Source organism: Truncatella angustata (genome assembly GCF_020726525.1).
Source record: "Truncatella angustata strain MPI-SDFR-AT-0073 chromosome Unknown BKA67scaffold_5, whole genome shotgun sequence".
In the NCBI taxonomy this organism is placed as follows: domain Eukaryota; kingdom Fungi; phylum Ascomycota; class Sordariomycetes; order Amphisphaeriales; family Sporocadaceae; genus Truncatella; species Truncatella angustata.
The window spans coordinates 775,528-789,141 of NW_025763385.1; the positions used below are offsets into that span (position 1 = coordinate 775,528).

The 13,614-nt window shown below is 48.7% G+C and overlaps 6 protein-coding genes and 1 non-coding gene across 7 annotated transcripts; 2 read left to right on the top strand and 5 right to left on the bottom strand.

Moving 5' to 3' along the window:
- Positions 1-1,612: 1,612 nt before the first annotated feature.
- BKA67DRAFT_592968 (vacuolar-sorting protein SNF7) lies at positions 1,613-2,468 on the bottom strand (the record flags this gene model as incomplete). Its single annotated transcript, XM_046104888.1, has 4 exons — positions 1,613-1,692; positions 1,744-1,952; positions 2,015-2,219; positions 2,285-2,468. 4 exons carry the CDS (start codon positions 2,466-2,468, stop codon positions 1,613-1,615), a joined length of 678 nt encoding a protein of 225 aa, XP_045956996.1.
- Positions 2,469-3,177: 709 nt separating this feature from the next.
- Positions 3,178-3,753, top strand: BKA67DRAFT_536443 (uncharacterized protein; the record flags this gene model as incomplete). Its single annotated transcript, XM_046100153.1, has 2 exons — positions 3,178-3,249; positions 3,511-3,753. 2 exons carry the CDS (start codon positions 3,178-3,180, stop codon positions 3,751-3,753), a joined length of 315 nt encoding a protein of 104 aa, XP_045956997.1.
- Positions 3,754-4,741: 988 nt separating this feature from the next.
- Positions 4,742-5,239, bottom strand: BKA67DRAFT_518699 (uncharacterized protein; the record flags this gene model as incomplete). Its single annotated transcript, XM_046098030.1, has 3 exons — positions 4,742-4,963; positions 5,020-5,067; positions 5,117-5,239. 3 exons carry the CDS (start codon positions 5,237-5,239, stop codon positions 4,742-4,744), a joined length of 393 nt encoding a protein of 130 aa, XP_045956998.1.
- A 1,272-nt stretch (positions 5,240-6,511) lies between these two features.
- BKA67DRAFT_t112 lies at positions 6,512-6,585 on the bottom strand. Its single transcript has one exon. It is a non-coding gene; the product is annotated as a tRNA-Val (tRNA).
- Positions 6,586-7,109: 524 nt separating this feature from the next.
- Positions 7,110-8,570, bottom strand: BKA67DRAFT_506028 (major facilitator superfamily domain-containing protein; the record flags this gene model as incomplete). The annotated part of the gene is made up of 1 exon (XM_046097127.1): positions 7,110-8,570. A coding segment is annotated over one exon (1,461 nt), but the record flags the coding sequence as incomplete, so codon positions are not given.
- A 713-nt stretch (positions 8,571-9,283) lies between these two features.
- On the top strand, positions 9,284-10,216 carry BKA67DRAFT_659401 (ribosomal RNA-processing protein 7-domain-containing protein; the record flags this gene model as incomplete). Its single annotated transcript, XM_046107434.1, has 1 exon — positions 9,284-10,216. One exon carries the CDS (start codon positions 9,284-9,286, stop codon positions 10,214-10,216), a length of 933 nt encoding a protein of 310 aa, XP_045957000.1.
- A 905-nt stretch (positions 10,217-11,121) lies between these two features.
- On the bottom strand, positions 11,122-12,855 carry BKA67DRAFT_536446 (heterokaryon incompatibility protein-domain-containing protein; the record flags this gene model as incomplete). Its single annotated transcript, XM_046100154.1, has 3 exons — positions 11,122-11,276; positions 11,359-11,376; positions 11,562-12,855. 3 exons carry the CDS (start codon positions 12,853-12,855, stop codon positions 11,122-11,124), a joined length of 1,467 nt encoding a protein of 488 aa, XP_045957001.1.
- Between the last annotated feature and the right edge of the window lie 759 nt (positions 12,856-13,614).

The following is a 13,614-nucleotide window of genomic DNA, read 5'->3' on the forward strand; positions in this document are numbered from 1 at the left end:
CAACTTTGCCATATTGCACGGGTTTCATATGCGCGTACACCACAATGAGAAAGAATTAATGCCCATCGGAAAACGATTGCTGTAAGCTAGTTCGCTCGCCTGTAAGGTGATAGATATTAAGAGGTATTTCTAATAATGACAACGAAGTCATAGCCATTCAATTATATTTATGCATTTTCGCAGCAATATCAATTTACACGGCCATAGTATGTCTTCAGTGCGTTGTTTTACTGGCAAGAGGAATTCCAACCTAACTTGACAAGGTTCTCCAAATGATAAACTTGACAACAGCCTCGTCCATGCGTGTTGGATCGGACAGCGGCGGGATCTGCCTATAGTAGAGTCTATTTAGACCACGGAAGTATGCATATCCTGACCAGTGTGAGCCTTGGCCCGCTGTAATTGAGTATCTCGATTCTCGACTCGATTCTCGATCACTGACCGCACAGCTGCCGCATGAATCTTTGCCAGCCTCATCCACCAATTCTTGTACATTTAGTTATGCTTAAATGATGCCCACGAGTCATTTTCGCAATTCATCGTGACTCAACCACAGGTTTGCCATACTGAAGTTTGCATAAGCGTTGGCATCGGTCCAGAGGGTCCATAATAACAACATGGCGGTCAGACAGCGGACACAAGAATTGGCGCAGTCGCCTCGAGCCTTACAATCACCGTCATAACCAAGACAGATCACCTCCACCCCCGTGTCTATATCTGCAACACTCCTTTCGGTAACTCTAGATCGCCTTCTTGATAACAAACTCATAAATCATTTTCGTGTCATGATATTGGGAAGCCAATGGGCTATGATGTAGCATGGTCCGGGTTATGTCAACACTTGTATCCACTGCTTAGCAGTGTGGCTATCATACAGCTCGCTAACAATCAGTGAAAGAACTTGCAACTCTGAAGCGGTATCCCGTGTTTTTTTTTTTTTTTTTTTTTTTTAGTTACTGATCGCTTGGGACACGCGTACGGAAACTCGCAGGTCACCAAGATTATCCTAGATTATATCGGTCCTTCTTATTCCACATGCAGGCAACACAACTTGGTGATAGCCGCCGTGTCAGCCAAACCACACAGTTGTGCACTTACCAATTAACTAGTCACGCAAATGGCAGGTGGCACGGTTTTTTGTTGATGATCAACATCGTCTGTAAGATCTGAGGATACGCCAAAGATTCGAAACCCCATGTTTGACAGCGTTCGGACCACCGTCATAAACCCAACAGCAAAAAGATATCAATTCGTTTGTGGTTTGTGGCAATTAAAAACAATGTATAATCTAGACAAGAATTGCGGTAGAACCAAAGACAGTGAGTATGAGTACCCCATACTTGTATACCGTCAGATGCAAGAGCAAAACGTGCCAACTCCTACGCCAAGGGCAAAAGGCTGAAAAATCACATGACGTAGATGTCATCAAGCAAGACAAGTACGTGCGAACTGCTCGACCATGCCGCATCACGGACTCGTCACAGCTTGGCCGCCTTGCAGGACCGCTGCGTCCAGTGCTAGCCTCCTAATCGAATCGCCAACCCAGCCTATCCCGAACCTGCAATGCCATGAGTGTGTAAAAGAAAGCAGTAAATGAAGGCGGCTAGTAGTTCTACATGGCCATCTCTGCCTGTAACTTTCTGAACTCGGCTTCCTCGTCGTCTTCCTCGGCCACAGGCGTCTTGCTCTCGACTGAAAACATGTAAGTCGTTTGCGAAACCATCAAGCTAAGGGATGACTTACTTTTGCCATTTGCAACACTGGGCAGCCTGTGGATGGTATCTGATACGGGAACTGTGCCTGACTTGAGCATCTGCTCGTCCAGCTGTTCCTGCTGCATGGCCTCGAGTTCCTCGTCCAGCTCGTCTTCGTCGATGGGCTCCCCAATCTGGTTGCTCGTGATGGCGTTGACAATTTCTACGCTGAGCGCGTTTTGTTCCTGAAGTTGAGCCCTGTTTTCACACGTTAGCAGGCCAGTCCACAGAGTGTATAAGAATATGGCGCAGCATCTTACATGGTCTCGTCCACCTTTTCGGGCGTAAGCTTGCCGTGGATTTGCTTCATAGCCTCACCGGCCTTCTGCATCGCTGCCAAGGTCTCGTGGTTGATGTTGGCCGACTCGATGGCATTGATCTGTTGCTCCAGGGTTCCAATCTGTGCTGTTGTCTGGTCCAGACTTTGCTCGTGTGCCTTCTTCCGCTTTAGCGCAGCCTTTGCCGCTATCGGTCCCATCTGGGTCAGCCTATGCTTCGATAATGTAGTAACGAAAGTTAGGCAAACCTACCGTTCTTATTTGTGTTGACATTCTTCCTTGCAATCGCATCTTGCTCATCCATCTGTGTCATCAGATGCTTCTCTCGCTTCTGTAGCATATCAAGCTGCGACCGCAGGCTCAGGATGGCGTTTTTGGGGGTATCCTTCTTCTTCTGGGCCGCTCCGCCTCCAAACCAGCCCCAGACGCCGGACATGTTGATCAAGCTGATGTGTAGGGACGGGGGAAATAGGTATGTGAGCCGTAACGTAGGCGGGTTCGCGACAGATGCTTTATCTGTAGGAGACTATCGCAAGTGCGCCGCTTCAACAGATACGGTATCGATGGCGGGGTAGAGTCGCAAAGGGAGCAACAAGGAGGTGGGCGTTGCCAGGACGGGCTTAGGTTCTCCGATGATGCCAGGAGCTCTAGGCACCTAAGTTTGTTACTTTGGAGGATGTTGGGATCGTTCGCCGGGCGGCTTGTCAAAGGTCAAAAAAGTGAAGCCTGGTGAGGTAATGGCGTTTAGGTCCCGAGGGTATGATGCAAGACTTAACGTTCTCCTGGAGCCTTCACAGCGGCTGAGGTCCGCCAGCTGGCGCATGGTCGTCTGCTGAGGTGATCAGCCGCGCATCAGCTGCCAGTGTTAGTGGCCTTGTGCATCGGTCCATGTGACAGCTTGAGCGTGCCTGTGGGGCACAGTCTCGCATCTTCCATAAGGAATGTAATCCGTCTTGTAGGTCATTGTGTACTCCGTACATAGTAGATCATCCCGTGGTACTCGATGTATGCAACCTAGTCTAGTCCAGATCTTCCGGCCACGGAAACCACCAACGCCAACCAACCTTGTCGCTCAATAAAGAAAGCCATACACTTGCTCTGATCAAGACCGCCCACAGAGCCTGCATCTTCCTTTGCGTTCCAACATGTCGAATGGCCCACTACCGTCAGAAAGGTGTTTGCTCTCGGAGCTTCCCGCTCGCCAAGTGGGCGACAAAGTAAGGTTTCTTGGATGGTAAGCAATCCTATAGCTTAGTTCCTCCTACAATTCGTCCCCGTGTGCTTGCGAACAATTGTGTATATTACCCTCACCTACGCGTGTGTATTGAAGCAAAGACTTGTCATCTATGATACTTATTTCTCGGCTCAAGCATTATTTTCCCACTTGGGCCGGGTGACATACATACAGCCTGCAACCGAAGCTAACGAGACGAAGTGTAGAATCGTACAATACCAAAACTGGCTTATTAGCTTTGAAGCATTCCTTTCCATCATCTTCGGGCAGCAATACGGCTCTGGTAGATGTCAAGCTACTTTTACACGGTCTGAGAAACGGTCAGACCGATGTTGGCCAGTGGGTTCACGTCATAGGTTATATCACGTCAATGGTAAAAGCTATATCCATCCATACAAAACCAACTGTGCCGAAAACGAGTGTCCAGGCACTAGTCGTATGGTCGGCCGAAGACTTTGACATTGCAACTTACGAGAAGTCGTTCTAAGACACGAGAGAAAGGTTATCGCCTTGGACTAAGCTCGGCTCACAAGAAACGTAGCTCAAGCGAGTAATTCTTGAAATGGCCACAAAGAGGCTGTTACAGAACTACACTTTCAGGAAACCATCAGCAACTATAGGGCATAGGTTGTAACAGCGTTAGGTTTCTCGCGCCAACTGACGGCTGCACAAGATGACTGACTTGTGATAACCACTTTGTCTAGCACGCAGGAAATAAAGCCTTTCCGTATAGACCAGTTCTCTTGGACGTACCGCAAACTGGTTGGTGAGGGTTTTGATCTTCAATCTGCGAGGCACACTACATCGAGAGATTACCAAGCTGCCCTTTCCGAACGTAAAGTGTGTTTCTCAGATATATCCAGTGGCCGTTCAGCCCGATTGAACGAGTGTCGCTACAGAATGGTAATCGACATTATTCAGCTGCCAACACATTGTATTTCCGACGAAAATGGGCTTCTCGCACAATTTACATCCAGCGATCGACTGACGCTTGATCGATACTCATACGCGCAACGAATGGGTACTTGTGTCTCATCAATGTGTCAACATTCAGAGGTTGCGATGAAATGCCAAGACTTGAGACAAGCTGACAGACGCATTCCAGCAATAGCAACGCTGCATGGTCCATGCTGATTAGGTTTAGCCGCTGGGGAAATGCTCAATTGCTATTGCTGTGCAAAATGGCGCGTCTCGCTGCACACCTCAACCTTGAACCTGCATTGCTCACAGATATTGTCTCCACCAGTAATCAGCAATGCCAGATGGCGTTCTCTCGCTGGACGACTTGGAAACCATGCAGATCTCGGGTTTGGCAACCCAATCACAACTGAAAATTTACACCCTATTGCCAGATTCGACATCTATTGCCAATTTCTACACTTCCAAGACAACTCGTTTCGGAAATGTTGCCTAATGCTGCCGCTCGCGTATCCGTCGAAGACAGTGGGATGATACCCTGAGCCTCGACAGAGGAATCATCTTCGAGATGTGTTGCTACGGCGTCTACCATCGTAGGGCTTGCGAGGTTCGGGCTTCTTGCGATCGCTGCTTCTGCGTCCGGCACCATCGCCAGATGATATGAGCACAGGCTGATGCAGCGGTCGCTTCAGTGGTTTGTCAGGGCTGGATGCTGCCTTGGCTGCTGCCTGCTTCTCCCAGATCTCTTTTGACTTCAGACAAATGTCGTTGATTTGTTCCTGGACGATTTGACATTAGAGGCGCCGATAGAATGTTAGGAGCAGTGGCCACCAACGTCGCTCAAGCAGGCACCAGGTGTCGTTATGAGGAAGCCATCTTCGCCCTGTGATATTTGTAAGTGGTGCGCCCATGCATTCAGTCGATCTCCGTACTTCTCGAGTATATGGTCTGACTGTTGCATCTGGTCCAAGGTAGTATTGGAGCTCCTGAGTTATTACTCTTTTGTTGATGTCAATGTGCGGTATCCAGTATCGGTTTAGGGTCTGGGACGACATTCTCGAGAATGCACCAAGGCCTTGTTCAAGAAGATCAATATGTAATACACGATACAAATACTCAGCTGTATATATGAACGGGGAAGTATACTGATTAAATACAGATTTCCAGAAGTGGTGCCTGCATCCACCAGCCGAGCGATTCCACAGCTGCGTGACATATCTGGCAAGTGTTTTACGGCCAGAACAATAGATCGACACTGGTTTCATGCATGCACTCCAGCTTGAAAGCGTTCTCATGTCTTCTACAGGTGTCCACACAACCATACGAATATGCTCGCCTCACTTAGGCGCCCTACTTTGAAATGGACGAATGAGATGCGTCTAACCCAACACAACCCGAAACACCAATATAACCACCCCGTGATCCCGTCAATATCTTAAACTTCACGTTGGAAGAGCTTCTTTGGCGCCACATATGTGAATCATTCCGGGTTGGATCGGAAAGATACCATGGTACGCACTTTACGGCCTGTCTGACATGCAGACTTCGGTACGTCCGGGTATGGACAGCACATATCGTATGGGTAAGACGACTTTCATATATTCGTGTTACCAAGTTGTGCGATAACTCTCGCCTGTATCAACAAGATATCTACAATTATTGCCCGCCACTTGGCATTAAGCGTCATACCACTGTCCTGTCGTCGGTGTTCCATGCTGGTGCCACACCTATTGCTCTTGGTCACAACACATTTACTGGCTCATGCTTCTGGTCCTATCTCCCAACTTAAAAGTCGAGGCTTCCTAATGCTCGGGTAGAGTAATGCTCAAAGAAAGGGGTGATGGCAAGGCTAATGATTTCTAGATCACTGTCATGAGATGTTCGTGCCACATCAACCTTAATTCGACGTCTTCCAGCCCATGAGGTCCTTTGACCGAACTGCCGGAAAAGTTTATTACTAAGACCTGCCAGATCGACATGAAACAGGCCTACTGATAGTTGCTTTTCTCAATGCCGCTTCCTTTAATAACGGTATTATGGTCTTTATGATTCAAGACCAGCTTGGTGCATATTATTGTGTCACTTCAACTCCAAAGGACCACGGGCCCTATTGCTCAAAAGAAAACAGACGGATATTCGACAGAGACATCAACAACTCTGACCGCAATAATGAGATGAAGTTGGCGGCCTTTCTCCACAGACAGTCCATGGTTCCCGTGCAATTTGAAACCATCCCAGTAGTGCAACAGCACTGAGATGGATTCGCCTCGATCTGGCGCCATGATCATCACATTCAGTAAAAGTTTTAACAAAAAGAAGCAAAACTATGATCCGAGGCGGGCTCGATCCGCCGACCTTCAGTGTGTTAGACTGACGTGATAACCAACTACACCATCGGACCCCATATCAGGTTTGAATCGTCGCCGACCCAACTGCTTGCTGATGAAGGTTGGTGGTTCAAATGGTGTTTTGATCATGGCTGCATAGCATCCGCAACCAAAGATCTCGATATATCTAACTGAATCAAGACCTAGCAAGCAGATTGCTTATGATGTTTCAACTCTTACGCCTCAAGTGTGAATGTGGTGTAGATGCTGCACATGCCATTGTGCATTACCCTTGGACGAGTACAACCGCATGTGTTACGCACAATGAGCGCTCCTTTTCAACATGTTATAATGCTTGGCTTTGCATAAGAGGGGTGGCATGTGAAAGAGGACGTTGCAAAAACGTGAGGACACTTCATGTGATTGGAATGGAATTGTCGTCTGCATCTTACGTATGTTGACAGAACAAGAGCACCGGGCCATTTTGGAGGCGAATAAAGTTTAGCTTTATTCAACATGCAGAACTGCGAATCAAGTCTTTTTATGCGCTGACCACGCGCCCTTCTTCTGCTGCTGTTCCTTGGTCCACATCAGCAGTTTTCTGCGGCTTACCGCCCAACCAGATAAAGACAACGACGGCCCCTGATGCAGCCCAAAGGCCAAGCGACCACATGGTCGTCCCCCAGCCCGCGCTGTCATTGACATACCCAGCCCAAAGAGGTCCGATTACACCACCCAGCGCGAAAGCCATGGTGAACAGCCCATATCCCATTCCGTAGACGCCCTTCTCGCCGAAAATGCCCGGATTTTCTTCAGACTTCTGCACAATCACATACGTAATCTCAGCCATCAGCGGCGTATTGGAGAAAGATAGCGCGGTCCCTGCAAGTGCTAGAAGAGCTGCAAGAAGCACTTTCTGTCCGATTGTGTTCTCGTTGACGAAGCGGAGGCAGATGATTATTGGGACTGTGGCTACGAAACCTGCGAATGAAGGCCATTTGGCACCATAACGATCGGCGAGCCATCCTACCAAGGGAGAAATGAAACCAGGCAGGAAGATGGCTATAAACATTAACCCAGCCGCGGTGGAGTTCCAGTCGAATGTTGACTGGACGAAAAGGGCCAGAATAGCATCAAATCCCATCATGACGCCAGCTTGAACAACAATGGCATACAGAGCAGCGACCAGGCGAGGAGATTTTAGTAGTACAAGAATAGGTCTTGGCGTTCTCTGCGGTCGTTCAGTATCTGGACGTCCATCTGCTCCAGCTTGTATGGTGGTGTCTGTTGCCGTAGTCCCTTCAAACATTGACGGCCGACCATTGTTGGTTCCGTCGCCAGCCAATCGACTGACAGACTGTGGTCCACCTGCAACCGATTTCTCCGCGTCGTGGTTGGGACTTGGTACCGCGGGCAAATCAGGCTGAAATTCCCACTGCTTGGCGACCTTCTTCTCGATCATTACAAGACGGAGTAAAATGTCAACAATAACGACGCCGAACGCGATATAATAGACCGCGTAGTATCCGGCTGCTGCGTACACAGCACCACCTATTGTCGGAGCGATCAACAGTCCAACTGACATTGAGGCAGCCACATATCCCATTGCCACGCCGACGGACTCTTCCATAGTATCAACCAGAAGGGCGCACCCGACGCTCCAAACGATAGCTGCACTTAGGCCTTGCAGCAATCGGCCTAAGACCAGAAGCCCGATACTGTTGCCGAAGCAGAGTAGAAGCGTCGAAGCGGCCAGCGCCAGAAGACCCAAGAGCAGAGGCCATCTCCTCGATGAGGTATGGTCTGCGTAGATACCTGCTATCGGGCTGCCGATGAACAAAGCACCACTATAACATGCCAGAAGAATTGATGTCCAGCTTTGAACCTGATCTTCAGCTAGTCCGACTTGAACCGTCAGAGAGAATGGCATGACAGGGACAATAAGGGCGTAGTAAAAGATGTCGGTGAACAGTGCCAGACACACAGTCATGATGATGAAAAATTTGGACGACCGCCATGACAGCAGTATTGGAGGCTTGGACGAAGGATGCTTTTTCTTTCCAGACAGAAATTGCCCAACACCCAGCTTTACTGTCATATTGCAGTACGCACTTGCTGATTCTCTGGAGACGACCAGCCGGGGCAGGGAGGAGACGTGAAAAGAGCAATCTGCATTATGACTATGTCACCATGCTGCATACCTTGATGTGGGCCACTGGGCGAGCCCATGATCAATGTGGCAAGGTCTCGTACCCGCGGGCTCCGTGCCCCTGTACAGACGTTCTAACCTGCCTATCTTGCGTGGTGTCTACTGAAGACAAAGCAAGCGACGGGGATATAGTCGGGCCATTTTGAGTGCGGATCGTGACAATAGTATTGTGTAATGGCTTCTCACTATATTCGCAGAGCATGCATGACGTGATTGGCGTTCTGCTGCAGATTCCCAAAAGTTCGGGTCGGGCAAGGGCCATTTACATGTGTATGTAATCCGTATGCTGTGAGACGTTCCAGATGGGGAAGCCCTTGGAAGCTTAGCGAGAGACACAGCACCGAAGCCAAGAGCACGAGCCAAGTTGGTCGGCGCAAGCTTTGACCGGCCACCGATGCCTGCCCCACTCCTTGTTACCACTTTTCGAGCTCCAAACTTTTTTTTCCTGTACCCGATGTCGTCTCGCTCACCATCCCTCGCGGCCCATAACGCTGAAGCACAAGTCTGCTCAATGAAGCCTATCCGGTCCTCGATTACCAGTAACTGTGCAAGGTTGCCTAATCATGGCTGAAGCTTCAGGTCAAGAGGACTTCTCAGTCCTTACCATTTCACTTCCTCCACTCCCATCATACCCTGTGCAGACTACACATTCCGTCTATCTTAAAAGGAACGCCAAGATCATCACTAAAAACGACACGCGAAGTCTCTTCCTCGTCAACGTGCCTGTGGACAGCACCGAGGCCCATCTTCGAGGCATCTTCTCCAGCTTGGTAGGCGCTGGCAAGTTCGAAGCTGTCACCTTCGAACAGGACTCAAAAACTTCCCAAACATCCCATGAGCCTGGACAAGCTGTTCGGCTAGCGGCGCTCGGCAAGCGGAAGCGAGAAGAACAAGAAGCACAGAATAAGAAGGACGAAGAGGCTGCACAGCTGCCAGCCATCTGGTCGCGGCCACTACGCCGAAGCGGTAGCACCGCCGTGGTTTTGCTTGCCGATGACAAGAGCGTCGACCTGGTACTCAGGGCCGTGAAGAAGCTCCAGAAGACCAAGAAATATCCGGTTTGGGGCGAGGGGGTTGGTGAAAAGACCCCGTCATTAGGCTCGCAATGGCTCAAGGCACACAACAAGCTCTCTTATCCAGGCAACGAGGTTATGCAGGATATGGTCGATGCATACTTCACCGTTTACAACAGGAAGGAGGTTGAAGCCATCAAGCTGGCCAAGGCCATGCAGAATGAACCTGATGAAGATGGTTTTATTACTGTCACCAAGGGTGGCCGCACTGCACCTGCCAGGCAGGAAGAAGCAGAAGAAGCCAGGAAGAAGATGTTGGAGAGACAGCAGAAGAAGAAGGACGAGACCGGCAACTTCTACCGCTTCCAGTTGCGCGAGAAGAAGAAGGCCGAACAGGCCCAGTTCTTGCAGAGTTTCGAAGAGGACAAGTCCAGGCTCAGAGCTATGAGGGACAAGAGGCGAAGAATTCAGCCAGACACTTGAAGCTCTACACGGTCTTGCGAAAACTTGAACATCACTTGATGCCAACTCAGGTTGCATCTTATCTGCTACCGCACGCCATATTCCCGTTGTCTGTCAAATAGGTATGTCATGCTTACACTTTCCCAAAATCTATCGTTGCATGATGAGATATGCCGGGGCCAGCGAAGCGTCATCGAGACCCTGCGTCTTGAAAACCAATGCCGATAAAACCCGCGAACAAACAATCTTCTCAACATTTCTGAAATGTTTCTAAATTTTCAGTGTGCCATTGAACAGCCCAAAAAGAATGCGGCTAACCGTTTTTATTCCAGATTGTGATGCCAATCACAGATGGAAATGTGTGCAGATTGGCGCGGCGCGTAACGCCCGTAGGTTTGAGTGGTTAATCCCAAAAGCCCCGGCTCCCCGCTACACGGCTCGGGATTTTACGCTGATTGATGTCTACCTTTTGAAAGTAAGCTTGCAATAAGCAAACTCCGGAAGCGAGGGCATCAGCAGATACCCTCAGGCGTCTTTCTCAGGGCGGTCACTGAGCAATCCCCGTCCAAAAATGAGACGAAAGGTCAAGTAACCGACTACACGGCCCACACCATTAATAGACGAAATTCTCGTCTTTGCCCGTCTTATTTGCATGTGCTTGTGAATGTCTGATATTTCTTTGCTAGTCTCGCTCGTTTTATTATGCCGGTTGCGCTCAGCGCTTCATAATATTCGCAACATTACACCGTTGTTACGAATGTCTTACACTTGGCAAAGATCAAATTTTTCGACCCGTTGCTGGGCGCCCGCATTCTAGAAGTCGTTTTGTACTTCAACGAGGAGTTGGGAATCAGTAGAGGTTACATCCTATCATATAAGTTGCCTTCCTTAGTGATATGCCACACGTTTTATAATAAACCAATTTATCAAAGACAATATTTCTCGAACTCGTTATCCGCAATTTGACCATAAGACAACCAGATTTCATGGCCGCGTGTTTGAATACTTCCGCTGACGATCATGTCATTCGCTCCAACAAATTCCAAACTTATCTCGCTTTGAAATGCGGTAAACTTGCGACCTGCGAACATCAGATAGCCTGTGTGGTTGTGTCTGAAACCAGGCTGCCGTTACTCGGACTTCCAGGCATTTTGACCACACACCTGAACGTTCTGCTTGCACTTGGTGAAGTCATTTAATAGTGCAAGACACAGTTATATAAACACTGACAATAAGGTATAATAACGAGCGAATTTAGCTCTGAAGAGAGTTCCTGCGTACGACTATCTTACACAGACTTTCCTGAATTCAAATTCAGCCCATTCACTCTGAAGCTGCCAAACGCCTTGTATATTTCGAACATTACCTTCGAGCGACCACGGTTCAGTATCTGAACGCTCGAACATGTCCCCCTGGTTTTTCAGCATGAGAACATGGAAAAAGGAATGCAAACCATGTGCGAGCGGTAAGAACCTTTGTAAGAGAACCAAACCTAGCAACCCAGGCCTTATTTCTTGGCCGGAACGGAGCTTTTTAATATGCTCTATCCTCCTACTGTCATCAATCGTTGCCATATCGAAAGAGTTCAGCGAAAATGTCCACCCTGATAGGATGAGACACTCTGGGTATTTTCCGAAACTCGAGAGTGAAATAATTTGTTGCCAATCTGATTCGAACGACAGCATATCTTTTAGAGCATAGCGAGCTTCGCCAATATGAAGTACAACTATGCCCTGTTCGGACAACAAAAAGGGGTCGATCTCTTTTCTTACTATCTTCCATCCCACCCATGTCCAACTCGGAAAGATCTTTCGACGAACGGTTGCCGGATTGGATTCCGTGCTCATATATGGCGAGTCGACCGACCAAACTAGCGACACGGCCAACACTTCAGTGTTTGTAAGACGAGTGCCGTCCCCCCAATGACAAGACTTCACCATGGGGAGTCCGGCAATAGTTTCGCTATCGTGTGCATTCAGAACACCGGTAACAGCATTAATCGTATCAGTGTCGTATGTCAAATCCCGCATCATGTACTCAGCCAAGATTTGCCACATGTCAGAGTGGCTGGTGTTCCGCTCTTGGTGAAGAAAAACTGGTTCACCAAGAGACAACAATTGGTCGTCGACGGTCGCTGGGCTTAAGGTATCTTCGTAGACGTGCCCTTTTCGACACTGGAAATAGACATGACTGTCCGTGAAAACAAGACGTCTTGTAGCGAGAAGTTCCTCCTGAAGAGTCCACCCTCTACTATTCCATTTCGATTTGGAGATTTCTTTGCATGTTTGTTTCGGGACCACCAAACGCGACCTTCTCACACTAATCGATGTTTGTGGTGTTCTTTCCCGTGTTGCTCCAGGAAGGCTGTACTCTGCATCCTCGCCGGCCGCCGCGATGATGGTCACTGTGGATCCAGAGTAAAGGTCGGCCATCCTTTGGATCTGGCTGTGCTTCACTTCCTCGTCGTTTTGAGGTATGCAATACCGGTCGACCCACAAGTATCTTATACCCAGCTGTTTAGCCACAATCACAGAATCGCCAATGGTCCGAGGCAAGCTCTCCGGCAATCCTGACCTTCCCAGAGTTTCGTTGGCAGGCGAGCCCCATACGTAACTCAACGTGACATAGGGCTGGTTTGCAGGCAATGGAACCACCGCCATTTTCGTAACATCTATGGCTTTGAATATTGACCGCTGCTCTGAAACGAGAGGCTTGCACTCTGAATGCTGCGCGGCGCAGAAATCAAGCAACCGCTTCAAGTAATCATAATTAACCTGCCGGTATTAGACATGTCGTACGTCAAACCAAGGACCTGGACTGCCAAGCGTCATTTCTAATGTTCATCACATCACCTAATTTAGGAGCATTCCGATAATCGCGATCAAAAGATCCAGCCCGTTGTCGAGAGCGACGGAATCTACGCTCGATGATTCTCCAGCGCTGACGTGAATGCCAGAATAGACGGCAGCAGAAGGTTAAACGGCGCGTTGCTTAACGTTATAAGGTTGGGATTTCCTTTTGATGAGTCAAAGGGGTGGCACGCCTGAGTTGTGTTTTGAAGAGAGAAGAGGAAGAATTTGATAAGTATCCGAAACCAATTGTGTTTCTCATTGGGAGCTCGAAAGACTCAATAATAGAGGAACCATCGAGCTTAATAGTTTGCTAGAATTTGGTGCAGGATACAAGATGAAAGCGGGGTATGTTGTTTGAAACTTGCCCTCGCTCAAGGCAAAATCGTGGGCAAGATATGACATTCTAGTTTGTACGCTTTGTCCTACCAGACTTGCTCGTGAAGGTAGCGGGACTCGTAAACACAAGTGTTCACGTGTCCACCGGAACGTGATACCTGCAACCCCTGATGCAACATGAGTAACCAATATCTTCTTACAACATACCCGCGCTTGCTTCATTGGTAATTA